Genomic DNA, 26283 nt, shown 5'->3' with positions numbered 1-26283 from the left:
CAGTTTTGAACCCCTCCTGTGCAAGACTGTTCTGCCTTCCCCACCCCTGACTCCTGTTTCTTACTACTTGCTTTGCCAAAAATGGATGATAATAATAATAAGATTGTTGACATAGATATGCGTAGAAACCTTGAAGATGAATAGGGCTTGAAAGCAGAAGGATAAGGTAATTTCTTAAACCCCTGAAGCCTTCATTATCACGTACAGAGAAACCTCAAGGGCGTATCACTGCGTTTGTTCTGATTTCTGTCTCATTGACCTTGGCCTCTTCCTTCCCACAGTTGAAACTTCCAAAGATCAAGCTCATCTTTTGCTGCTTGCCTTGCTTTTACAAAGCATGCCGAGGCTGGTGGAAACTGCTCGAAAGCACCATGTCCAGCAAGGACGCTCTGCCTATCTAGGGGGAGAGGACTTCCCAGCATTCCTTGAGACCAGCGAGATCCTGGGTCATAACTGACCTTGACCCGGTCGCTCTCGTGAGGGTGACAGTAGAGGGAGGAAGAGAAATGATACCAGCCAGCCTGAGCTCCTTGGACATTAGAGCTTCTTAAGATACTGAGCAAATAAAGAGAAATAGAGAGCGTAACCCAGGAACAAGGAGCACACATGTGTAGAGGCTGGGAACCTGCCTGCCATAAAGTCGCACTACTGCGCTTATCTAGTTCAGTGCTGGCAACACTAACTGGCAGCAGCTGTCCAGGATTTCAAGAAAGGGACATCTCCAATATGGCGGCCCTCAGAGAGCCCCCCTTGGTTCATTCCTATGCCATGCACAGCTCAGTGCAAGGAGAAATAAGCCCCCCCTTCCTGGCATGGGCAGCTCTCGCCAAGAGAAATCCCATGCATGAGCTCAGCAGAAAATCTCCATCAGAACATTACAAGGCTCCCTGACGCAGACCAGTCTTCCCTCCAGACACAGCAGTCCCCATTAGGGCTGGGCGATATAGCGATACGTCATCCAAAACCGGTTTTGAAGTACGTATCGTGATATCCGTTTCATAACTTTTGAACTGGCAACATATCACAAAGCATGTTATGCATGTACGTGTGCCATGCAAAAAATCACAAGGCAGGGGGAACCGTGAGGCCAGCCAACGAGTCTCTCGATTTCTGCACCCCCGTTATCTCTGCTGGCTCAACCCACAAGAATCACAAGAGCAGGCGCCGGCAAAAATCACAATGCAGGAAAAACCGTGAAGTCAGCCAATCCCTCTACATCCTTATTTCAGACATCGTGATATATCAGCATATCGTGATGTTTCGCTGGTGATACATCACAATGTTGAAAACCAGATTATCGCCCAGCTCTAGTCCCCATCCTGAGATTGTCGGTGTCACCATCAGCTCTTGTGGCATTCGCACTCCTGTCTCCCCGTCATCTCCATTCGCAGGTTACGCAGCTGCTGAATAGGCCCATCCTGGATCTGCCAAACAATATGGCTCCAGGCAGTTCAGGGAACGCAGAAGCAGCTGTATGAGCGCGACCTAAAACCTGCTCCCCCACCCCAGGACCTCTCTGGCACTCCCCGCGCTGCTCCTCCAGGCAAGCCCCCGGCCACCCTGGCACTCACCAACGGCTCCATGTCCGGCACACCCTCATGCAGACGCACAGCTCCCGATAGCTGAGGTATTGAAAGACGGCCAACCAAACGTCCCGCTGCATGATATGATCGGATCCGCTGTCCAAAGGCAGGGAGTCGGGCTCGGGGCTGTCGGGCGGCGGACGCACCACGTGCCGCTCCAGCTGCAGCAGAGGCTTGGGCGGCGAGGGCACCAGGGGCCAGTTGAGGAACTGAGTCCGCGCCACCATGCGCAGGCCCGTCTGCCCAGCGGGCCGGCCCGCCTTGCGCCCGCCCGCCTGCTGCTTGGCCCGCTCGCTGCCCCGGCTGGTCGGGCGGTGATTGTTCTCTTTCTCCTGAGAGTTCCCCCGAGCTTTCGGCTGCTTGCCGTTGCGCGCCGTCTCCGAGCTGCCGTTGCGCCGCCCGCCCTCCGACGCCTCCTCCTCTTCCTCCTCGTCCTCTTCCTCGTCGTCCTCGCTGGCGCTGAAGCCCAGGGCGGCCAGGCGCTGGGAGCGGGTGGCTGGGGAGGCGGCTCGGCTCGACACGCCCCCGCTGGAGCCGTCCGAGCCCCGAGAGTCCGTGTCGGAGTCAGAGTCCGAACTGGAGCTCGAGCTGCTGCTGTTCTTCACCCGCTCCAACATCTGGCACATCTGCTTGAAGCGCTCCAGCTTTTCCCGCTGGTGGGACTTGTCCGATTGCGTGGAGGGCTCCAGGGGGCCCGGAGGACCCTTCGGCTTCTGGAGGAAAAGGAAAGACCGGTAGTCAAGAGAGTTTGTGCCCTGGGTTGCTAGCTCGGTTTGGCTTTCATCCGGGGACCCTCCCTGTTTGCAGGACTACAACTCCCATCATCCCTGACCATTGGTCATGCTGGCTGGGGGCAGATGTGTCTTGGGAATCCACTCTCTGGAGGGCACCACGATCCCACCCTGCCTGGATCTTTTCATCACGTTGTCTTGAAAAAGAAGCTGGGATAGCTCAGTTGGTATGAGACTCTTGATCTCAGGATTAGGGGTTCAAGCCCCATGTTGGGCAAAAGATTCCTGCATTGCAGGGGGTTGGACTAAATGACCCTCGTGGTCCCTTCCCATTCTATGATTCTAGGATCTCCCTTCCAGAGGGTGGTTACCAGGACTGGATTAAGACCTTTAGAGGCCCTAAAGCTAAGCACTTTAAAAGATTTTGGTACCCCCATATATATCTAATTCAAAATGGAAACGGTGTAATAAATTGTTATTGTTTGAAATGAAATAAAACATACAGTAAGATGGAAAATGTCTTTTTTTTTGTACACTTCCACTTTATTCCATGAAACACACAATTTAATTACTATCTTACAGCTGAATTAACGTAGATAGATTTTTGTGTCAGAATTTGTGAACTAAAAAGTGGAATTGCTGGCCCATGGTAAATCCAGCAATGGGAAATTCCTGTGGTGCCCCCCCCCCTTCCCTTAATGTCCTAAGCATGTGCTTATTTTGCTTTCTGGTCAATCCAGACCTGGCGCTTACCAATGGTAGGGTTGACATACTCGTTTCAAAACAACAGATTCTTGCCAGGAGGGAAGATCCCAGCACCCTGCTACCCTAGATATATATGAAATGCAACTCTCAACGCTCAAGAGACACAGCCTGGGCTCAGGGCTCCCACGTACAGTCTGCTTGGAATTCCACAACAGAAGACAAGGTGGGATGCAAGCGGACTGAATAAAGCAACCCCCAACCACCTCCCAAGATCAACAGAGAGCAAGCCCTTTAAGTCTGGCCTCTACGTGATCCGGTTGCCTTCGTAACGTCCAGATTAGATGATGGGGAATGCACCCACAGAGGTGGGTGATCATTTAAGGTCTCTAGAGAAAACTCCAGGTCCAGCTGCACCCCCCCCTTCAGACAGGAGGCTGATACCACTTTCTCCACAAATCTAACCATGGGGGTGGGCGAGGAATCTACTTTGCTGCCATAGCAGCATCTCTGACCAAGCATTTGGCAGTTTTTGACTGGACGCTGCTTTTCTGCCATGCCCTGCTTTGGAATGTTTCTGTAACAGAACTGTTTCAAACAGTTGCTTGCAGGGCACTTTGGCGAACCTTGCTGCTGGAAGACAAGACAGAAATGTGGTTGTTTTTTAATCAACAAAATTGCCTGGAGACTCACCAAAGCCCAAGTTGGGGCATCTTCTGGACAAAGCGGGAAAGTTTGGAAAAACCAAAAGCCATTGATGTTAAGGGTCAGTAATTTTTAAAGGAGCATTTTAGTGTTTTCAATATGACATTACCTGCCTTGTGGCTTTGAGATGGACAGGTTATAAATCAAATAGTTGTAAAGGATCAAGTAACCACGTCATGTTTGTGAAAATCGAAAATGCCTGTATTCGCAGCTGTATCTCAGTGCTCTTCGCTTATGCATATTTGACATCTCGCTAGGAGGGTGCCGCTGTGGAGCTGTCAGTTCGCAGGATACCCCCCTCCCCAAATGGTCAGGTGGTATAATATTCCCTGTCATATGATTGCAGCCCCACCTAGTGGCCAAAGGGAACACAAGCGCGGTCCTTCTGGACCAGATCAATCACACCACAGCGTTCTGTTCTCACACTGACCAACCAGATGACTCTATGAGCAGGGCAACTCTCTCATTCCTGATCCCCAGCGACTGGTATTCAAAGGCATACTGCCTCCGTTTCCAGAGCCTCATCCTCCATCCATTCTACTAAACCCCTTTTAAAGCCTCCCAAGTTGGCAGCCGTTGCCACAGTCTGTGGGATTGCTGGCGACGCAGATGAAAAGGATGCATCACTTGGGGCGCCCCTGAAGCCAGCTGGACCAGCAAGAATTGGGGGGGGGGGGAGTGGCCGCTTGGTGACAGCATCAGACTACAGTGTGATGGCACCTGGGGAACTCCGCATGTCCTGCTCTGGCTGGTGCCTGGATGAGAGACCAATGAAGGCAATGAATAAACTGAGAATGTGCTTAGCAGAGAATCCCAGCCCACTTTTCCTGAAGGCGTTCCCCCCCCCCCCCCTTTGTGGGATTGTAGCTCAGCGAGAACATATTTTGTATGGGGAAAAAAAGAAAAGGGTCCCTGCTCAGCCCTGAAGCTCACTGGATGACCTTGGGAACGGTGCCGTCTCTCAGCCTAATCTACGTCAAAGGGCTGCTGCGGGGATCAAAAACGGAGACGAGCCACGTATTGCTGCCGTCTGTTTCCATGGGAAAAGGTGGGATAGAATAAACAAATAAAATTCAGCCTTGAAACAGGAGAAGGCTGCTGCTGCCCAGCTACCTCCTATCTAATGCCTCAGCCAGAACCAAGGACTTGTTCTTCTCCTTTCACCATATGAAACTGCTTCTGCCGGATGCCTCTCTCGGTACCAGGCATTGCAGAAACCCACTGTCTTCACATCCATGTTTTTCGGGCCTCCCAAAAGGCCTCCCCTACGTCTGATTGGGCAAGGCTCTTCCTACGTGCCTGAAGGCTGCCAGCCACTCACAGACGCCCCAGCTAAACCCCACCTCTCACCTCTAAGTCGCTGGCGGTGATCTGATTCAAGTGGATGGAGGGGTGGGAGATGGTGCCCTTCACCTCAAAGTCCCCGCTGCCCATGCGGCTCCAGGTCTGCATGGATTGCAACTTGTTCCCATCGGGCTGCTGCTCAGTGGCCTGGAAAGGAAAGGTGCAGGCAGAGAAGAGAGAAAGGGAGAAAGAGACACACACAAAAGTTCAAGTGAGCTAGAGAGAGAGAGAGATGCGTCTTAGGACATGAAAGCGACTTGAGAAAAACGTGCCCTGAATTGTGTGAACCTCCATTCAGAATCTGACAACAGCAGCCCCCTGGGTTTATATGAATGGGACTGGGGCCTGGGAGATGGCTCGGCATTCTGCCCAGTGAAAATGCAGCCGGCTTGGCCTCTGCCACTTTAGAGGACGGAGAAGGAAACGTCAGGGAAGCTGATTGTAGCTAAATGTTAGGAGAAACTTCCTTAACAGCACAAGCTGTTTGATAGCAGAAAGACAACTGCCCCAGGAGGTGGGGGGTGGACTCTTCTTCGCTGGGGGTGTTTTTGAGACCAGGAAGCAGATGAGCTAAAGCGGAGCAGTCAGACATCTGCTTAGCATGCAGAAAGTCCCAACTTCTCCCAGTAAGACTGGGAGATACTCCCTGCCTCGAATCCTAGAAAGCACCGCTGCCAGTTAGTGCAGATTAAGACTGAACTAGGCAGGCCAATGGTCTGAGTTGGCATGAGGCAGCTTCCTGGGTTGATCCTGTACGGAGGAGGATGGAATGGAGGTTCTGCAACCTGATGTTGTGCAAGAGCTATGCTGGTGGACAGAACAGGCGCACGTCTTGCTCAAATGTGCTAGAGAAATACAAGGTGCACTCACATGCTGGCAAGCAGGTCACTCCCTTTCCACTTCTCTCCGCACAGCCTCGGTGTCCTGGTTCCCCCTGCTATCCCCCTGTTCTCTTATCCTGGCCTTGCTCCATAAAATCAAGCTGGGCGAGAAAACTCACAAGCACTCACCTTCTTCAAATGCTTTTCCCGCGTGCCTTTTAACTGCAAGAGAGAAGAGAAGACTGTTGGAATTCTGGGCTGCAGTGTCTCTAATTCAGAAGACCCAATAAGGATTTTGAGGGCAAAGGAAAGCCTTTGGGAATGAGGGCAAGCTGGGAGGCTGTCCCATCAGGTGCAGCAAGTTACTGGGGGAAACAAAGAAAAAAGGTGCGATGGGATGTTCTGGAGGAAGGAGTTAGCTCTCCCCTCTGCCCATCCCTCTTAGTGTGGTCAGTGCAGAAGACCAAAACCATAAGCCTGATCAACAACTCAGGAAGGAGGAATAAAAATGCCCATTTGCGGGGTCCAATGTAAACCACACTTGCAAATGGACAAAAGCAGGGCTGACTGTCAGCACCAATCATTAGGTCTGAGAAGCTGCCACCCGATGCCCAGTGACTGATAGGTGGGCAGCCCCATATACCTGCCCCAAGCAGGGTGCTGAGGGCAGGCCGGTTCTTGATCTGGCTCTGGAGCTGAAACACATGCTCCATTCCTGCTCCAATGTGCCAGGAGGGAACTGGAACTCCTGGATCTCACTCTCAGTAGGAAGGAATAACAGAGCTCAACCTCATGTTAAGCAATCTCAGGCCTAATTTCAAAAAGCCTCTGCAAGCCATCAGTTCAGATCACTAGGAACAGCCGTTTGTCCCTCCTCTGGCCCCCACCCCATTGGGTCAAAAGAAAGAAGGGGTGTCAGAAAGAAGCTCCCCACTCGGAAGCAGCTATGGCACAGAATCTCAGCTGCTCCAAGACAAAACGCGAAAAGGGCTATTGCCTTCGCATATTGCTCATGGCCTTCCTGGAAGCAGCTGCCTGCCACTGCGAGGAAATGGGATGCTTGGCCAAAATGGACCATTGGTATGATCCAGCTGGAGTCTTCTAGTGGGGTGATCCTAGGAGGCCAGAGGTCCTCCACGTTTAGTGGGCTCAGAAACACATTTGGAAATCTGAGGAACAGGATCCATGATTTAAATCGCCCTTTGACACCTTGCCAATATAAATCACCTTGATTTGAAATCAAACCATCCCCCACCAAAAGGGGGGGAAAGATCCTGAAAGGCATTGTAAAAAAAGAAAAGGGGGCAGGAAGATACAGGGGCTTGGTTAGCACTGAAGGAGGGTCTCAGGGGGGTGCTGTGGTGCCCAGGACCACACTGGAGACCCCAGGAGAGGGCCCTGGGTCCCTGGCCAGGCACGCAACATCCGTCAGACAGAGCGGCAGCCTCAGACCTTTTTCTTGGGCCCTGTGTCTGGGGGTGGCAGCTCCTTCTCCTTCTTCCGCTTGTGGGTCCCGGCCTGAACTGGGCTTTCCTCCGTGGGTGGCGGGGGCAAAGGCGGCGCCGGCGCCAACTTCTTCTTGTTCTGAGCAGGCTCGTCCGTCAGCTTCCACCGGACGCCGTCCTCGCCGTTGTCGGAACGCCGCTTCCCCGTGCCGTCGCCCGAGTCCTGGGGGCGCAAGGAGGGGAGAGGGGCAGGGGCAGTTAGCGGTCACCTACGTGCAAGATGGAGCAAGGGAAGGGGGAGGAAGAGGGCAAGCAGCCTGCCAGCCACTTCCTGCTGCCCAAAGAGAACAGGGGGGTGGTGGGATGGGCTTTGGCAAAAGCGAGAGGACTCTCAAGAGCAGCAGGACAGGGGTCACCTGCACTGGGCACAGACCCGACAGCAGCAGGATGCGGCCACTTGCAGATGGCTCAACACACGTGGGGAGTTTTATTTTAAACACGGCAAGTTATCCTTAAGCGTGGACTAGCATAAACATGTTTTCCAGACAGCAGACAAAGAGCCAGACACTGGTTTTGCTCAGGGACTCGAAAGGAAGATAAAAAAGGAAGGCGGGAAGAATAAGATTCTTGCATTTCTTGCAGGGTGGATAAAAATCAATGCTTTTTTTATTTAAAAGTTTTTTAAAAATCAGATTTTAAAAATTTTAAATCAGATTTTAAAAATAAAATGCTTTCGGAGGAAAAATCTTTCTAAAGATAGGTTTCTATTTAAATTACATAATAGTCATTTGTTTTAAGTTTTTCATGTGTGCTAAAACTCGGTCTAAGTTTGTTTTTTTAATTGTTTAATCGCATCAGTTAACAAACATGTATACATATGCTATAATGTTATTGCTTTAGTTAAATAAATTGTTTAAATTATTATTAAGGAAATGATTGTTTTTCTCCTTCCCATAAAGTACAGCAGAAAACATTGTCCAAATATAAATAGTTAACTTATTAAACCTCACAATAATTTCATAATTATCTGTATATGTGTTTCTAATAATATAAACAAATCAGTAATTTTTGTAAACTGTAAAAAGTATTCTGAAAATTTATTATTCCAAAAACAAAACCTTCATCTGGTTGTAAATATTAAGATTATACCAGCAAGAATGAGTCTTTCTGTAAGAAAATGATTTAAATCAAGTCTTATTGACTAGTGATTTAAATCAAATCCACCCTGATTTCTTGTAATCTTTTCGTGCTGAGGAAAGAACTGGTGGAAGGCAGGCAGGGAAGACATCACCACTGTGACACACAGATTCTCCCCTGAAAAGCACGACAGCCTTTTCAAAATGTTGCTCCTCATGAGCAGTTTCCAAAATGGAAAATGTGCCCTTTTATATTTATCATCAGCAGAACATCAACCACAACATTCCTTTGCCTCCTGGAGGTACACAGCTGGCTGGGACACGTAGGTAGTGTCAATTTAGGGGACAAAACTTAATTTTTGCAAATTTCTTCAGTGAGAGGTCTTAATACATTTCTGAGCATGAGGAATGCACATCTGCTATTATTTTTGTGACTGGGTAACATTTAGCTTGGTGAGTTTGGTAAAGAAGCATATAAGTTGCTTTCTGAGAATCAAATAATTTCAATTTTATCTTCTGAACATGTCAGCTAATGTTAAATAAAATAATAATAATATATAAAACATTAATATATAATACATTTATATGATTTTTATGTCTTTTACACACAATTAGTTTTGTTTGGTAAATAAAATAAATATTACCATATTTACGCAAATCTAATGTGCCATTGAATCTAATGCGCACCTCAATTTTCAAAACCTTGGAACCAAAAAAGTACCGTATTTTTCGCCCCATAAGACGCATTTTTCCCCCTCCAAAAATGAAGGGGAAATGTGCCTGCGTCTTATGGGGCGAATGCAGGCTTTCGCTGAAGCCTGGAGAGCGAGGGGGGTCGGTGCGCACCGACCCCTCTCGCTCTCCAGGCTTTAGGAAGCTCTGCGCAACCCTCGGGAGACCGGCTCCGAGGGTTGCGCAGAGCTGCCTGCAGTCCCGGACTCAGCGCAGCTCTGCGCAGCCATCGGGAGCCGGGCGCGAAGTCCCGCCCCGCTCCCGATGGCCGCGCAGAGCTGCCTGCAGTCCCGAGCTCAGCGCACTTCTCCCCATTGCCAGCCCCACAAGCTCGGGGGACAGCGGGGAGGCGGAGCGCGCCTTCCCGCTGTTCCCCAACCTGGGTCTTCCAGCCCCGCACCTGGGAGGGAAATAAATTTTTTTTTCTTTATTTCCCCCCAAAAAAACTAGGTGCGTCCTATGGGCTGGTGCGTCCTATGAGGCGCAAAATACGGTATTTGCTTGCGAATGTAAATGTGCCATCAAATCTAATGCACACCCTAATTTTCACGACATAATTTGGCCAGAAAAATTACCCATTACATTTGAGTAAATACGGTAATTCAACCAGAATAACTTTTGAATTCCTAAGTCACGCTGCAACTTTTTAGCACCCTTCATTTTTGGAATTTGGAAGCTGAAAAAATAAAACTTGCTCCAAATTGGGGCGGGGCCTTTGCTGTACGTAACTTCCTCCTCAGGAGATCTGAGTGGATCTCTCCACAGACAAGCTGTTAGGACCCCATTTTAGGGGAATGCCATTTTATAAATACATATGTAGATACAGAAGACCCTGGTTGGGGAGGAGAGACCCGGTTGCAAACAGGTGACGATTCACTGGGGAGAAATCTGAGGGCCCAGTGGTTCAGCACCCGCTTTGCCTCATGAGGTCTGGAAGCATGACTCTACCAAGCAGCTCTGTTTATTTTGAGAATGGTAGGCCAGGAGGCCTCAAGAACAGCTTATTTCCACATGACAACAGGAAATACTGAGCAGGAGTAACGGGAGTGAGGAATTTCAGGCCGCGTATTCCCTGCACCCAGGGCCCCACAACCATCCATCACTCCCCCCCAGTGCTGGCTGGGAGGGGGCGAGGGAAAAGCACAGAACCAGGGAGCCTAACCTGGATGTGGAAGCAGCTAATTCGGGCAAGGAGCCCAAAGGGCAAAATCAAACTGAAAGGATACACACACAAACCTGGCTCCATGACGCCCACCCTCCCCAGCACATACACACAGAGCCTCCCAAAGCAAGACTGGCCTGGCAGGGCACGGATGGCCCCCCAGCCAACACCGGGCTGGCTGCGCAAAGGTCTTCCATTGCCCCCACCGCACTGCCCAGCAGACCCATTGACGTACTTTCATCGATTTGCCTTCTCTCTTGCACTTGGGGCATTCCCAACAGTTTGGAATCTCGTTGTTGATGACCCCTTCGGCTTTCCCCATCTGCAAAAGAGAAAAAGGGGTGACAGCATCTGTTAGGCCCAAAGGTGGGGTTGTTGTTGTTTGCAAGGGCCAGTTTCTCTCTCTCTCTCTCTCGTTCACTCCCTCACCTTCAAGCAGCCCGGATGCACAATCTCGTTGCAAATGGTGCACTCCATGAGCGACAGGTTGAACTTCTCCTCTTCGCCCTCCACTGTGTCCTCTTTCCCGGCCTCCCCACACACCAGGCACACGGCCGTGTGAGGTAGAACTGGCTGCAACGAGAGAGGGGTGGGAAGTGAGGGGCAGGGGTGGAGGGTCGGGGGCAGGGATGGGGGTTCACTCATGTGAGGCTCCTTCCCACCCCGCAGAAACAGGTTATAACGAGGAACTGCGGGAAAAGTCAACGAATCGACAGTACATTAGATGCGTGCAGCGGCTCTCCCATGCAGCTAACCAAGATACCTGAAGAAGCATATTTCCCAATCCATTGAGCCATTGCTCGTGGGAACGCACTGCATTTTTTCGCCGCTGAATGCAACGCCCGGTTCTAAACTTTGCATCAGAAATATTGGTTAAAACGCGTTCTATGCGAACTGGGGCAGCTCAGTTCATAGAGAATGAGGCTCTTAATCTCAGGGTTGCAGATTCGAGACCCACGTTGGGTAAAAGGCTCCTACTTTGCCTCAAAGGCTCCCTCGTGGTCCCTTCCAACCCGGCAATTCTATGATTCTTTCACAAGGAACACACACCCCACACGCATACACAGAGTGCTCGGTTCCTGAGCTTTCATAAGAGGGGCAATCACTGATGTAAGACTTTGAAACACAAGACAAGCCACTCTACAGATATTTCAGGAAAACAATAGCACTCAGCAATTGCTATGGGACCTTCTAAGAGACTGGGGGGAAATGATCGGGTGGGAGGCTCCTAGAATAACTGCGGCTTGCAGGATCTAAACAGATCAAAGATTACTTTTGCTTCAAATCAAACAAGTCTCCTGCAGCCTATAGAAAGCAGTTCCAAAACATGCGAAACAAGAAAAGAAACCCAAATCATGTGATAAACTCAGTTCCCGGGCTGCACAATTCCAGGACTGGGAGACGGAGGCATCTTTGAATGCTCACATATACAAACAAACATATTCCATCCCTGCAAGCAAAGAACCTGCAGCTCTTCTGCCTGACATGGCAGCTGTTTAGATGCAGAGAGTTCCTTTGCAAAGTTCCTCACTCGCTCACATGATGTGATCTGGTTTTACATGCAACGCTCAGCAGGTTCCAACATGCAGTAAAATAGCTCGCTGACACATCAGAGAACACGTGAGGCAAACTGAATATGTGAAAGCCCTCCCATGTAGAAATAATAATAATAATAATACTACAAATCCTGCATGCAGAAAGTAATTAAGTCAGCATGTCAGGCAGGACACTTTCACTTTTCAAGTCTCCCTTCCGAACATACAGTGGTGCCCCGCAAGAAGAATGCCTCGCAAGACAAAAAACTCGCTAGACGAAAGGTTTTTCCGTTCGCGATTTGCCTCGCAAGACGAATTTCCCCTATGGGCTTGCTTCGCAAGACGAAAACGTCTCGCGACTTTTTTTTCTTTGACTAAAAACAAAGACATGTTTTGTTTATAAAGTTAATTTATTTTCCCTTAAATTTTTGAACTGCTCTTTACAGTATGTGTGACTTTAAAGAGCAGTTAATAAACTGTTGTTGTACCAAATTTGGCTTTGTTTGGACTTTTTTTGACCATAGGAACGCATTAATTGATTTTCAATGCATTCCTATGGGATTTCGTGCTTCGCAAGACGAAAAATTCGCTAAACAACAAAAATTGCGGAACGAATTAATTTCGTCTTGCGGGGCACCACTGTACTAGCTTTCTATATGTAGGGAGCAGTGTGGTCTTGCACAGACGCAGATATATTTGTAAACATGGAGAATTCCTCCATGCCAAGCCCCCCACCTGCATCCTGAATTATTAAACCCTGGTTAGAACTGTAGCCCACACTTTTTTTCTACACGTCTGGCATATCTGAGAGTCACACGCAAAGCCAGAAGAGACAGGAACATGCGGCAAGAATGAGGACTTTGAAAAGAGATGCGGCCGGCATTTTTAATGACCTGCCTCAACCCTTGAGCGAACCAGGAGCGCATGAGAGTTTATGAAGACTCCCGCAATGCAGGCTTGACGGCATTTACCTTCACAATCCTAAGGACCAGAAACTTATGCCGCATTTAAAATCACGTTCAAATTTTCTTAGCTAATTTAAAATCACAGCACATCTCAAGCAATTAACCCAGAAATCACTTGTCATGTTTCTTTCATGGGCAGGCAAGTTAGAAAATGGACATAATTGGAAACACAGTTCATATTCCACATTGGATGGTTGGTGATGAAAGGTATGGTCTTCGGCTCTTTTAGAGAAATTGACACAACAAAAGAGACGTTGAGGAATCATCTAAGAGCAGTGATGGCCAAACTTGGCCCTCCAGGTGTTTTGGGACTACAATTCCCATCATCCCTGACCACTGGTCCTGTTAGCTAGGGATGATGGGAGTTGTAGGCCCAAAAACACCTGGAGGGCCAAGTGTGGCCATCACTGATCTAAGAAGATACCTTTACTGAACTTTAGTGTCCTCTCCTATAAGTTAACAGAGGTGACTCTGGACTCTCATACGGCATGGCAGTCCAGTTCATTTTGGAGCGAATACTGACACACACTTTGAATGCCGCTATTGGATAGCCAGTGCCTTACCACTTTGCCGTTGGGCATATTAGTTTTTCCGTGAAAACTTTAATGAAACCAATGGGTTTTTTTTTTTGCACCTCCGTTACCAATCTGCGCCAAACTGCCCCTCTATTTGCCACGGTGGAGTCGGGGGGCCAGCAGCCCCAAACCCTGGACAGAAACCCACCCTGCAAACCACCCTCCCTCCCACTTCCCCACTCACCGCCGTGCACTGCCGCTGGAGGCAGGACTGCTTCATGCGCCCTGGCCCCCCAAACTTCTTCATGTCCTTGCAGAAGTGGCACTCCCCACACTCCGACCGCAGGCAAGCTTTGCACTTCCGGCACCGCGTCCGCCGCCGGCGAGCTCCAGCCCCCGCCCCTTTGCTGGACGACATTGGCTACGTCCCGCTTCAGCTACTCTCTGGGCTGCAAGGGGAGAGAAAGAGAGAGAGAGGTGCGCAAGTGATGAGCGAGCCACCGCTTTCCAAGGCGGGCAGGCAGGTGGGCAAGGAAAGTGGCAGCCGCCGAGGTGAAGAGGAGAGAGGCAAACTGATCCTGGCAGAATCGTCAAGGGGGGGGGAAACTGTTAAACATGCAATGCGCTGGAAGAAGAAACTGGAGCGGTGGAAACCCTTTGCTCACAGGCCTAGCTAAGACTGCCAAGATTTCCAATGTGGCCTGCAAGGTCATGATGGACGCACCAAGGCCACCTGCCCTACATCTGATGTCATGTAACGGCCAAGCAAAGATGTGGCTCAGATGAAAAGGAGGGTGCAGACAAAGCTGATCAGCCCTGCGCAACAGGGCAGATGCAGAGAGCAGACGTCCCCATCATCAAGGCATCATGGAATGAACAGTTCAGGTCAAGAAATACTGCACCCATTCAAAGTGAAATTGGGGCAACCCACTACATCAGGACGCCTTGGTGTCCCTCCCAGCTTTGGGAAGGGTGAAGGGACAAGGGGTCCAGCGTCAATATGCACCCGCAGTTTGGCAGATTCAGGGAACTTGGGGTCTGCAGTAGGCCCACAACTCTAAGCCTGTGAAGAACCTTAGTGCCCCACAGAGGATGGAACAGCAAAGCAGTGGATCCCATCGCCGTCTAGGCTAGGACAGGTCACGCGACAAACCCGGACGTCTTGCAGAACTTTTCAGTCAGGCCTGGTTCTTTGCTGCGAGCAATCAAGAGCCTCATTTTGCAGCTCTCATTTTGCCACAGATTGCATTGCTCAACTTCACCTACAGCAGCTCATTCCGTGCTATCGCTCTGTGTGTGTGTGTGTGTGTGTGTGTGTGTGCGAATGCGTGCGAACACACACACACACACAGGATTTTCATTCTTCTCCAAGATCAGGGAAATGCTCCGGACACGCGACAGAGAGCTCTTGACATGCTTCTTGTTATAAACAGGAAGCCTGTGTATATGACGATGGCTTTAGATTTTGTCCGAAACAGAACTGGGAGGGGAGGAACACTTCACACTCCTTAGGAGCAAACCACTTTACTGGAGCAGGGAGAAAAAGGTATATGTGTTTGCAGGCCCCAACTGCCACAAAAACTAATTTTTTAAAAATGCTCTCCTGTTGAACAAACTACACATATACACAGACATAACACCCTACAGCTCTCTCAGAAACATCACACAGCAGAGTAAGGAACCAAGAGAGATTACAATATCAGCACCAAGAATGCAGAGCAAATCAGCCCTTGCTGAATATAACCGCACAGCAAAGTTCAGAAACAGAAGTTTCAAAAAGAGAAAATAAACTCATTGACGATTTTAGAACCTCTGCTTCCCAGCATCTGAAAAGTCTTAAATCTTCTACGATCCTGTCCAAACTTAATAAAACCCAATATTGATAGTTGCAAAACTACGACTAGGATCCAAAAACAAACAAAGCCAACAAGCCCGATCCTTCTCACGCAATTAATTCTACGTGCTTAAAAGGGCTTTGAGACACCTGCACTTCTGGACAAAGCTCCCAATCCCACAGAGGAGCCACTTTTAGATAAAGAGGAGCCTCTTTATCTTTCTTTCAAAAGCAGCTGGTGCTATGGGATGAGGTCTGCTGTTTCTGTCTGTTTACACCCTGATCTATATGAAAAAAATACAGAAAGAAAGCTAGGGCTCTAGTTTATTTATTTCCTTCCCTGGGTTACTTGTTCCAAGACATGATCTTCAGGTACATGAAGCAGCAACCTTGCTAACGCTAAGCAGGCTGTGCAGCAACACCTTTTTATAAGCTGTCTTAAGGTCCATCATGGGAGAAAGGCAGGATATATGGGCAGTAAAAGGGCAGATAAAAGGGGTCCCCATCCAACAGAGAGTCTTCTGGTTTGCCTCAGCCTCTGGAGAGTTCTCAAGGCAAACAAACTTCCCTCCCCTGTAACAGTTATCACACAAAAATGGGTTGGGAGTCAAAATATCAGAAACTCACAACAATGTTTGGGAGAGGAAAATATCAAGCAGGGAGGGCAAAAATTGCAAGAAGCAACCTTGAGAATATTTGTGCTCCAAAACAAAAAGGTTCGGCACCAAAGCTTCCATTTTCATCCCCAATAAAAACTGAGGTGCACGGCAACATGAGTAAATGATGCAAAGTTGAGCAGTTTTCCTCCTCTCCGCATTATTTATTCTGTTTATGCTCATGACAGACAGCAAATATTTCCCTAAGATTTTCTCTCTACCCCATCACTGAAAATCCAGCACAGCTCCCTCATCCCCACTGAGCCGCAACCTTTCAAACCTAGAAACACGGTCCTGATGCTGACTGCACTGTCTAAACATCAACTTTTGCACATGCCCAATACAATCACAGAATACGCATGGGTCTGGATGCAATTATACAGCAACAGCCAATAAAGAAGAACAAATCTAAGAACCTTTGCAGTGGGTTTTTTGTGTTATTGAAGGAAAAGCGCCCAATTAATTATTTTTTTGCAGCGGTTGGAGGGTGCGTTTTTAAAAAAGGGTAACTCTTCTGAAATACTTGAAAAAATGTAGTTGTCCCCAGCTGATAAAACCTACTTAGTCTTATTCTGTCGGCAGAGGAGTAAGGGGCATCCAAGGAAATGCCTTGCTGATCGAGCTACTGCAATGGTAAGAAAGATGGACTCAGATCCTACCTCTGTCAGAGCTTCATCATATATCCTTTGACGCATCATTTCGGCTCAACCACGGGCCTGTCTCTCTCTAAAATAAGAGCAACACTGAACCACCTCACAAGGAAGTTGCAAGAGTGCTGAGAAACAGAGAACCCTGTACAGGTTACAAGCCCAATATTAATGACAAAGCTGTAGCGGAATAAAAAGAAGCTGGATTCTAATAATGCGGCAGCTCAATGGGGACCTTTTAGGTTAAATCAAGGGATGGACTTCACTGCTCTCACTCTTCTGCCTGCTTACACCAAAGTCACAAAAGACACTGCGATTTATAGCTGCTTTAGTTACAGGTGCCCATGGTGCTGGGATGCCAGTTCTCCCCCCATCTACTGTTTTATAGAAGGGGCTGAAAGGAAACAGGTGAGTTCCCCCTCCTAAAGAGACAGGGAGATCAGCAAATGAGAAGGACAGCAGAAGCACCCTAGCTATGGGAGGCGCCTTTTAAAAAAAGAAAAAGAAAGCGTGATTCTCTGTTACTTGTTAACATGTGGCTGCCAAGGCTGCACTGCTTTAATGCAGTTTACGACAAGGAAGGGGGACCTGTGGCTCTCCAGATGCCGCTGGACTACAACTCCCATCATCCCTGGCCATTGGCCATGTTGGAATCCAACAACATCTGGAAGGCCATAGGTTGCCCACCTCTGGTTTAGAATGAGGCATTTGCAGGTTTCATGTCGCTATCCTGAAAGGTGAACCTTCACGAGGAAATACTGCAGGCAGGGCATGAAAAATATTTCATGCTTCTAGAAGCCAGTATCTGGTTTAGAAAAAAAGAGAAAAGAAGGAAACGCCAACAAGTCACTGATTGCGGGTGGAGGAGCAAGTCAAATTCTGTGGGAACCGACATGGTCTCTCAAAAGAAATTTCCCAGTCTGGAGGCCTGCTTGCCAAGCTGGCGGCTCAGATGTGGAATTGATACAAGGGCATAGGATATTTGAGTTCTACCTTCATAAAACAAAGGGAAGAACTACTGTAATGTACAAGGAGCTGCTTATCAATATGGATTCGAAGTGGATTTTTTTGGGGGGGGGTAGGATACAGAGAAGGAGAGAAATCGCACAGTAATAAACAGAAAATGAAAGCAAGGCTGTAGAAAGCTTTTCTATGGGTAGCACTTCCCAAAACATTATTAGTCCCACTGAAATAAAACTACATGCCTAATCTAAGAGCAACCATTTTCACAGGGCCTTTCTTGAAGCAGGGAGAGATGGAACAGGGGAAAGATGGCAAAGGAGGAGGATGTTGGCTAGAGGAGATTGGAAACTCAGAGAACAGATTTCATATCAGAAGCAGAAAGGGAAAGCCAAAAAGGAAAGGGCTACATTTGCATCATTAGCAACTGTTGCAGATGACAATCGTTAGTATAACACCATCAACAGGTACATGGCACAGTAATGCAACCAAAAAAACAGCAGGTCCCTGACCTGAGGTGCTTGCAACTGAAGAACCAAACTCAGAGACCCCATTGTCTCCTCCACCATCACTACTTAGATCCCAAAGCCTATGAGAAAAGTTTTAAAAACCACAAAACCACAGCTGGTTCAGATATACTTCTCTGCTCTTTCTACATGATGTCCAGTTGAACTTCCCTTGCGCCATGACGTCACCACATCCCTCCATTGGCAGTGAATGATGTGACAGAGCCACTGAGTTGTTAGAGCAGAGGCAAGTTCTTCCAGGCATTACATAGAGGAGGGGGAAGGGAAGCAGAACTGGTGTTTTCTGAGCAAGTGCTGTTTTGCGAGTAACGTCCAATTTTGCCCTAAATTCTCACGGCGGGGAGAAGCAAAGGAAACAGGGGACAAATACAATCAAAGGGAGTTAACACGTATTTCGGGGAGAGCAGTGGCGTAGCATGGGGGGTGCAGGGGGGGCCGGCCACACCGGGCGCAACATCTGGGGGTTAGGGTTAGGGGGCGCAAATCCACGGGTTAGGGAGCGCAAATCCACGGGTTAGGGGGCGCAAATTACTTGCCTTGCCCCGGGTGCTGACAACCCACGCTACGCCACTGGGGGAGAGGATCTGTCCGAGTTGGGGAGCAAGGTCTAAAGCATCAAACCAAAAGATTCAAGGAGGAATTAGAGAAGAGAAAGTGGTGGCACCACACTGAATGGCCTCTGCCTGCAATGAACTTACGGTTTAGACAGCAGAACACTTCAGTTCCCCAAACTGGAGGGGGAGGGACAGACCTGGGCATGCCCATAACCTTTTGATGTTCTTTACTGCAAAACACCATCACTTCATCTTTTGATAGATATATATTTTGTAAATTAGGGCAGGGGGATGCTATTAGGGATGAGCTGGTAAAGGGGGAGGAACAGGTTAGGTGGCAGAAGGCCTCGGTGAACCTGAATAAGCCACTTGATCTTGCTGCGCTCTCCCCCCCCCTTCACACATACCACAGTGCCCCCCTTGCAAAATGGTCACCAAACACATCCCACAAGCAGCACCCCCGACTTCCTAAGGCCGCCTGCCCGCCAGCCGCCCCCTCGCATGTGGGATCAGGTGGGAGGCAGGCAGGCAGTCGAGAGGGCCGTGGTGTCTATGGGAACTTGGCTGCGATACCTCATCACGCCCCAGCATGGCCTCAGAGCTGACAGGCCCGGTCCTGGCAAGGGATCCCGAACACCTCAGCCCGGCCCTGCACGGTGCCGGCTGCTGGCTCCCCTCGGCTCCTCTCCGCCATCTGCAACCTGCTTGACACATCTCCGCTCTCGCCGCCCCTTTAAAAGCCTCTAAGTCCAGGCAGCTCTCGGGGGCGAGCCTCCTCCGGCAGATCCCTCCGGATCCCGCAGCTCCTCGAGGCGGGAGAGCGGAGCCATCCCGGATCCAGGGCCCCCTGAAATCGGCAGACACGGCCCATCCCCTCCTCTCCTCCGCTTCCCTTCCCCTCCCCTCCCTCCCCCAGGGCTTAAAACATGAGAAACACAGAGAGAGAGAGAGGGAGGCAGGAGCGCTTTACGGCCGGCAATTCCTTCCCCTGGAAATCGGAGAGGAGAAACTTTGGTTCCACGCTTGCCCCCGCGCACACACATCCACACACACAGGCGCAGGACACGCGCGCGCGCCCCGGAGCCACTCCGCTCCTCTCCTCCGCTTCCCCCTGGTGCCCGTCAGATGCTGCTGCCCACCCAGGAGAGGACCCCCTCTTCCCAGTTAAAAAAACGCAGCCCGGCCAAAAAAAAAGATGCACCCCGGTATCCGCTCGCTCGCACGCCTGCTTTCCTTTTGGGTACAAAAAAATAAATAAATAGCGACGCCCCCCGCCCCCACTCAAAACAATCCAGCCCAAGGTGACAGCACGTAAGGGTGGGAAAGAGGGAGAATGCCCAAGAAAACAAAAACAACAAAGGAGATCCCGAAAGGAATGGGGAAACTGAGGAAAGCACAATAGTGTACCTTGCATTTGAGGGGGGGGCCGGGGGAGGGGGAGGCTTAGAAGCTCCAGATCCCACCTCCAACAGATACATTCATGCAACCCGCCTGGTAGCTTAACAGCACTCCCCCCTCCCCAATCCTCCTTCCCTGCATATGAGTTGTTGTGATGTTTTCACATGCTGTGTGCGTTCACACGACCTGCCCTGCATATACAGCTAATTTTGGGGGAAAGGGGTTATTTTGCAAAGCGACTGGGGGTCCTCCTCAAAAGCATCACGTTGGAGGTCGGAGAGGGAGAGCGAATAAATGTTGAATGGGGGGTGAGGGAGAAAGTGTTGGCTTCGGGGGGGAAAGGGACAAGGGTCTCTATTCCTTGAAAAGCATTCTTTCGCAAAGCCAAGAGAGATGGGGGGCGGCGGAGGGACTTACCTTTGGGAAGCGCATCCAGGCACCAAAGATTCTTCCTCATCCATCAGCAGCCTCCGAAAGAGAAAAGATGCTGTACGTCTTACAATCGCTACACACACCACACACACACATATATCTACACAAACACTCACATATCACAGACAGGCACCAGCCAAATGTGCCTTAGGATGGGAGGAGATTGGAGATGGGGAGCAGCCCCCCCTTTAAAATCCATGAAGGGTTTGGGAGCGGGGAGCGAAGGAGAGATGGGCTACTCACCTGCTGTGTGGCCATGGGGCGGATGGCGATTCTAATGCTGGGTTTGTTGTCATGGTGGGCAGTGGAGGGGGGGGAGAGAGAAGAGATCCAGCCAGTTGTTGAAGGATTTGTGTGTGCGTGCGTCTCTCCCTCAGTCCCCCCCACAAAAATAGGGGGGTGGAGAAGAGTCGGAGGGGCGGGTCGATCTCCCCAAAGAGGCGATTACAGATTCATAGCAGCAGTTCCCCCCAGTCCTCTCACCCCCTCTCTCCTATTCTACCCTCCACGGTTTCCTTCCTTGCCCTTGGGAGAAAACAAGGGGATGATGTGTGAGGAGGCTTCCCTTCCCCCGAACATCTAAAAAATAACAAGGAAAGCTCCCGCTGCAGCACACATCTACTCAGGGACCCCCTGCACCCCTAATTTTGGATGGAGCCTTGGGCATTGCCTATGCGCGGTGCAACCTCCAGTAACCCCCCCCCTCTAACCCTCCTTGCTTCCTCCTGACTCCTCCTCCTCTTCTGCCCACCACTGAGATTTTCCTTAGTTGCCAGAACACCCACCCTCCCCTTTTCAAATGTAGGCAGACCACTCCCCTCTCTAAGCCCACTCCCCACTCCTTGGGCTTACTGGAGGTGGGAGAAGAGGAGGAGGAGGAGGAGGAGAAGGGGGACTTGCCCCTTGGCTTGTTACTCCAACAACATCTCCATGCACTTTGGAGAGGGGGGGGGAATCAAAAGGGGGTGGGGGCTAGGCGAAAGCTGTCCCCAAATGTTATTTATGATGATGATGATCAGCCTTTCCCTTTAAATCAGGGACATAGCTCTGGCCTCACTCTCACACACAGAGCCCAGATGGAAAAGGCCCAGTGCCTGCCTTGGCGATCTCTTAGCTTTCTGCCCCCCTCCAAAGCAATGAAAGGGTGGGGGTTGTTAACCTTGCAAAACCCTTGCTCCTGCAACGGGGTGGGGCCCTCTAGGCGCTCCCCACTGCCAGCCCCCCCGCCCTGCAATCCAAGGGGGGAGTGGGAACCTGGTGCCCCCACCCCACCCTTTTCCTCAAGGGGGCTCTGCGCTGCCCAGCTGTCCCTCCCCCCACATAAGGGAGGGCCTTTAAACCCACCCACCCCCCTCCAAAGGGGCAGGTCGGGGAGTGGGGTTCAGTCGCCCCCACAGCTCCTCGGAAGGGACAGAGCTAGGCCCCACGGTGCTGGTGGAGCCGCCTCCTCCTCCTCCCCCAGCCTCTCTCATCCTCTCCTCTTCCTCCTTCCCTTTCACATTCACTCACTCACACATACTGATACACACACCTCACTCAACGCATAACACACACACACAAAACCGTCATGGCGGTCTCGGGAAGGCCAAAAGGGAACACTCGCCGCGCGGGAGCTCATGGGAAAAGTAGTTTTCTCCGCCACCTCAGAAGCATCCGTCTCTATGGGCACCTGGGGGAAGTTTGGACTACAATGGGGATGGCGGCCAATGCCTCCGCGCAATGCCGGGTGGGGATTGTAGTTTTATTTCCCGCCTCGACGCCTTGGGCCTGTTGGTCTCTGTAGTCCCCTAAGAGGTGTTTGGACTACAGCTAAGATGGCAGCTTGCGGCGACTTCGTCCCCAATGCCTCATGGGAAGGGTAGTTTTGCTCACTCATCGGATCAGGCCTGTGTAAGCCAAATTCTCCGAGAGGTGTTTGGACTCCATTTAAGATGGCCGCTGAGGCGAAAGGCATCATGGGAGTGTAGTTCTATCCTCCAGGCCCGTGTCTGGGTATTTCTCGGTGCCTTTATCGTTTGCCTCTAAGTCCTCAAGGAGAGTGCCTGGACTACAACTAATATGGCGGAGTAGGAGGGGAGGGGGGAGAGGCATACTGCCGAATGGAATTGCGGGAGATGGTGTTATATACCGGTAGCTCAAAGCTAATTGAGTTCTCTTTTTATTAAGTGAGTAATTCCCATTTGCAAACATTGCACGTTAGTGGTCTGGAAGGCGAACCAAAATGCAGATTTTTTTCGTCTGCATAGGATTGCCACCGTTTGAGTACTTTACCTCTGAGCATGTACAGAGTTCCTCTTAAGGGTATTAATGTGTGGTTTGTTTTTTCACCCTCCTTAAAATGAAATAAACAAATAAAACAAATGTAGAAAACTTATGGGAGAACTCCTGCAATTAAAATGGCCTTGTTACCAAAGGTAAATATTTTATTCCAGTTTTCAGCTATAGAACTGCAAGCACAACAGATCGTGAAATGACATGATTTCACTTATGTTTCTTTGGAATAATAAAAGACCAAAAATAGAAGCTGTTGCAGTTCAGTTATGAAAGAAAAGAGGAAGAATATCAGTGGTATGGCTAGTTATATCAATCAAGTAACTAACTGGTTAAAAGAAACAAATTCATAAATATTGCAATTTAAAGAAACTTTAATAAAAGCACCAGTCCATACCACATTTGACATTTGGTTTCAAAGTACTCAAAACAAGACTTTATAATCAGCAATTTGTTATGAATGTGGGACAAGTATGGAATCTGCCTAAGCCCACTGATCTTGCCACATAAAATTGATATTATATGACTCACAAGGTGATTCAGGTTTAAAATTTCAAATGTAGGTAGAACATGATTTTCCTCACTATGGAATTATTCTAGTTGGTAGCAGGAAGCCAACATATAGGGGAGGTCAAAAGCAAATTTAGTGATTTTAATCTGTTTGGGACTTGAATAATTTCAGATCAGTTCATATGAGACTGATAATCAGTGAAGTGGAGAAAGAACCTTCGATAAATTTATCTCACACAGCAAGAAGCATCTCTCCAAAAAGTGTAGCTTCTTAGATACGGCATATCTGCATGATACCTCTGGGTCCCTTCCAAACCTCTGATCCGGTGTATGTGAAGTTAGAATCTATGAGGTGAAAGCAGCCAGATCTGTTCCTTTGATAAGGTAATGGCCTTGGCTGTCCAGTTAAGTACAGCACTGTCATTTACATGTCCCAAGAGGCTGCCATGGAGACAAAGAGGTGAGCTTGTTCCCACCTCTCCTTGCTAGATGATGTTCTCCATCGAGAGAGATTTCTTTGCTGATACTGGAAACTCAAGGACATGTCTTGCTCTGTGCTGAACCCAAAGCTGGGCTTTGGAGCTTCCATGAAATCCTAATGAAGAAGCAAGATCTGTTTGAGTATTAATGCTGTGAGCGCTTTCATCCTTTGCTCAGGTTGTATATATGTGTAAATAAAACCATATATCCTAAAGACACCACAGTCTCCATGGACTTCACTCAAAGGAAAGCAAACCCTGAGTAAGTGCAGGAACCCCTGAAGTCCCTCGCTGCTCAAGAGATAAGAGTGTGGGCAACAATATTTATATGTAGGGAAGTTGAGGTATTGCCCAATATTTGTATTGATTTATAAAAGCATTTGCATTCTGCCTTTCGGCCCTAAACAAGGGCCCCCAAGGCAGATTACAACCATAATATCTCGATACATTTAAAAACAGAGTGTTGGGAGTCAGAATAACACAGCTAAAATTGTTGCATTAAATGACGAACCGGCTTCATCGTAAATCTCCAGGCGTTTTTCACACATGCAATACAAACAGCTAAAAATTGATTTGAAAACAATGAAAACAGCAACTAACCATGTTTTCCGCCTTGCGCGTTGGAGGAAAGGTGAGAAGAAAATGTAAGAAGAGAGTCGGGAAGAAAGAAAGAAAGAACTCAAGATGGGTTTTTAAAACAATACAAACAAACACCCGAGGCAGGGACCTAAAAATGTTTATTTATTTTTGAAAGCCACAGCTAGAGAGCGAGATTAGAACATGCCCCCCCCTTGCATCTTCACCACCACACTTGCACATTCATGATTTGGTAGGCAGGTGCCTCCTCTTAATTTTGGAGAGCCTCCTCATTTTGACATTTCTCGGTGATTTTTGAAGTATCAGATACTAATGACAGAAAGGCACACTACAGTCGAGTGTTCCCGGGTGACGCATACCATTAAATGACAAGGATGGCCCCACATGCTGAGACCCCGAGCAGAGCTCGCCTCAAGAGAGGCCCTGCTTCTCGGCTACTGTCATCAGTACCCCACTCCCTGCCCCAAGGTGACCATCAAGCCCGGGGTCAGAATGCAGAGTCATCATTCTGCGGTAGAGCAGCTGAAGTCCCGGGTTCAATCCCTGGAATCCCTAGGTAGGGCTGGGAGAGAACTCTGCCGGACACCTCAGAGAGCTGATGCCAGTCAGTGTAGGGAACAGTGAGTAAGATGGACCCATGGTCTGGTCGCTTCCTGTGGTCCTCTGCAATTTGGGGCTGTGTGCAGAAATCGCACCCAGCAGTGCATTTCTGAAATGGCGGCAGCTGAAGATCTTCCTTCTGCTGCCGTGAAGGCTAGGCAACCTGTAGTCCTCTCGGTTTGACCACAGTGCTCATCATTCCTCCTGACCACTGGCCATGCTGGCAGGAGTTGGGGTCCCATGTTCCTCAGGCTGTTGGCCCACTGCTGATGCCCGTCCAGAGATCTCAGATCATCCCCAAAGGACTGGTCTCGCTGACTTCCCACAATGTCTCTGACGTAGCTGTTAAGTTGTGGGTGGACATAGCAGTCGACACAGAGATTTCTCCAAGTGGTTCTTTATAGTAAGCTGGAACTGAACTGAACAGCAAACAGGTCAGCCGGCCTGCTTTTATAGACAGCCGGCTGTCAACATTGTAACAACAGCAACCCAGGGTTTCCCGCCTAAATTAATTGACGTGGACCTGAGTGAAAACTATACTGTATACACAATACCCCTGGTGGCCAGGGTGAGAACTTCAATACAGAACACCCCTCCCCACCGAGATAAGGCATTACAGTGGTACCTCTAGATATGAACAGGATCTGTTTTGGAGCCCCGTTCGCATCCAGAAGCAAACGTAACTAGCGACGGCACGGCTGCGCATGCACGCGTCGCTTTTTGCCGCTTCTGCGCATGCGCGTGACATCCTTTTGAGCGTCTGCGCATGCGCAAGCAGCGAAACCCGGAAGTAACACACTCTGTTACTTCCGGGTTGCCGCAGAGCACAACTCGAATGCGCTCAGCCCGAAGCGCATTCAACCCAAGGTATGACTGTAGTTACAACCATAGTGGTTCCATTACATACAGCAATACCCTTATGGTTTCAGTAGGGCACATAAGCATAGTAGTTGACCCTATTCACCATACAGCTTTACATGTGCAGTTTGTCCGGTGAGCATAGTCTTTTAAATAAGCTGGGCGCTTGGAAACCCTGCCGGACCACCGAAGGCCAGTACCAGAGTGGTCTGAAGCATTGTGGGAAATTTAAATGGTGGCTTGCCCCTGGCACTCATTAGAACATCATTGCTGCAACCAAGACTTTCTGTCTCAAAAGGCCACAGAAGGAGAATGCCAGAGGGCCCTCGGCCTTCTTGTGGGCTCCCTTCTCCATCTGTGAGCCCTTGGGATGACAGACCCTCCAAGTGTCCCTATCTTCCAGGACAGTCCTGGATTTACAGAAGTTGTCCGGGTTTTTGATTTGATCCCAGAATGTCCCTCTTTCCCTTAGGATGTCCCAATTTTCATTGGGGAAGTGTTGGGAGGTATGGAGTTGACTCAGGGGTCAGCAAACTTTTTCAGCAGGGGGCCGGTCCACTGTCCCTCAGAACTTGTGGGGGGCC

At 49.4% G+C, this 26283-nt stretch overlaps 1 protein-coding gene across 3 annotated transcripts in view; it reads right to left on the bottom strand.

Moving 5' to 3' along the window:
• FBXL19 (F-box and leucine rich repeat protein 19) overlaps nucleotides 1-22063 on the bottom strand; it is a 36498-nt gene extending 14435 nt beyond the window's left edge. Inside the window, exons 1-9 of one of the 3 annotated variants that reach the window (XM_083470747.1) lie at nucleotides 20628-22063; nucleotides 20370-20420; nucleotides 13621-13825; nucleotides 10791-10934; nucleotides 10597-10683; nucleotides 7339-7554; nucleotides 6076-6108; nucleotides 5072-5212; nucleotides 1572-2296 (exon numbers count right to left, since the gene is read on the bottom strand). In XM_083470747.1, coding sequence (XP_083326873.1) covers nucleotides 1572-2296; nucleotides 5072-5212; nucleotides 6076-6108; nucleotides 7339-7554; nucleotides 10597-10683; nucleotides 10791-10934; nucleotides 13621-13794 — 1520 coding nt within the window. In that variant the 5' untranslated portion in view covers nucleotides 13795-13825; nucleotides 20370-20420; nucleotides 20628-22063. Of the gene's footprint in view, nucleotides 1-1571; nucleotides 2297-5071; nucleotides 5213-6075; nucleotides 6109-7338; nucleotides 7555-10596; nucleotides 10684-10790; nucleotides 10935-13620; nucleotides 13826-19127; nucleotides 19509-20369; nucleotides 20421-20627 lie in introns of those variants that run through there. The other 2 variants (XM_083470749.1, XM_083470748.1) reach the window with 2 other exon arrangements.
• Between the last annotated feature and the right edge of the window lie 4220 nt (nucleotides 22064-26283).

This window comes from Podarcis liolepis (assembly GCF_965112155.1).
Source record: "Podarcis liolepis genome assembly, chromosome: 13".
Taxonomy (NCBI): domain Eukaryota; kingdom Metazoa; phylum Chordata; class Lepidosauria; order Squamata; family Lacertidae; genus Podarcis; species Podarcis liolepis.
The sequence above is the reverse complement of the archived record's forward strand: the minus strand, read 5'-3'. Positions and strand labels throughout refer to the sequence as shown.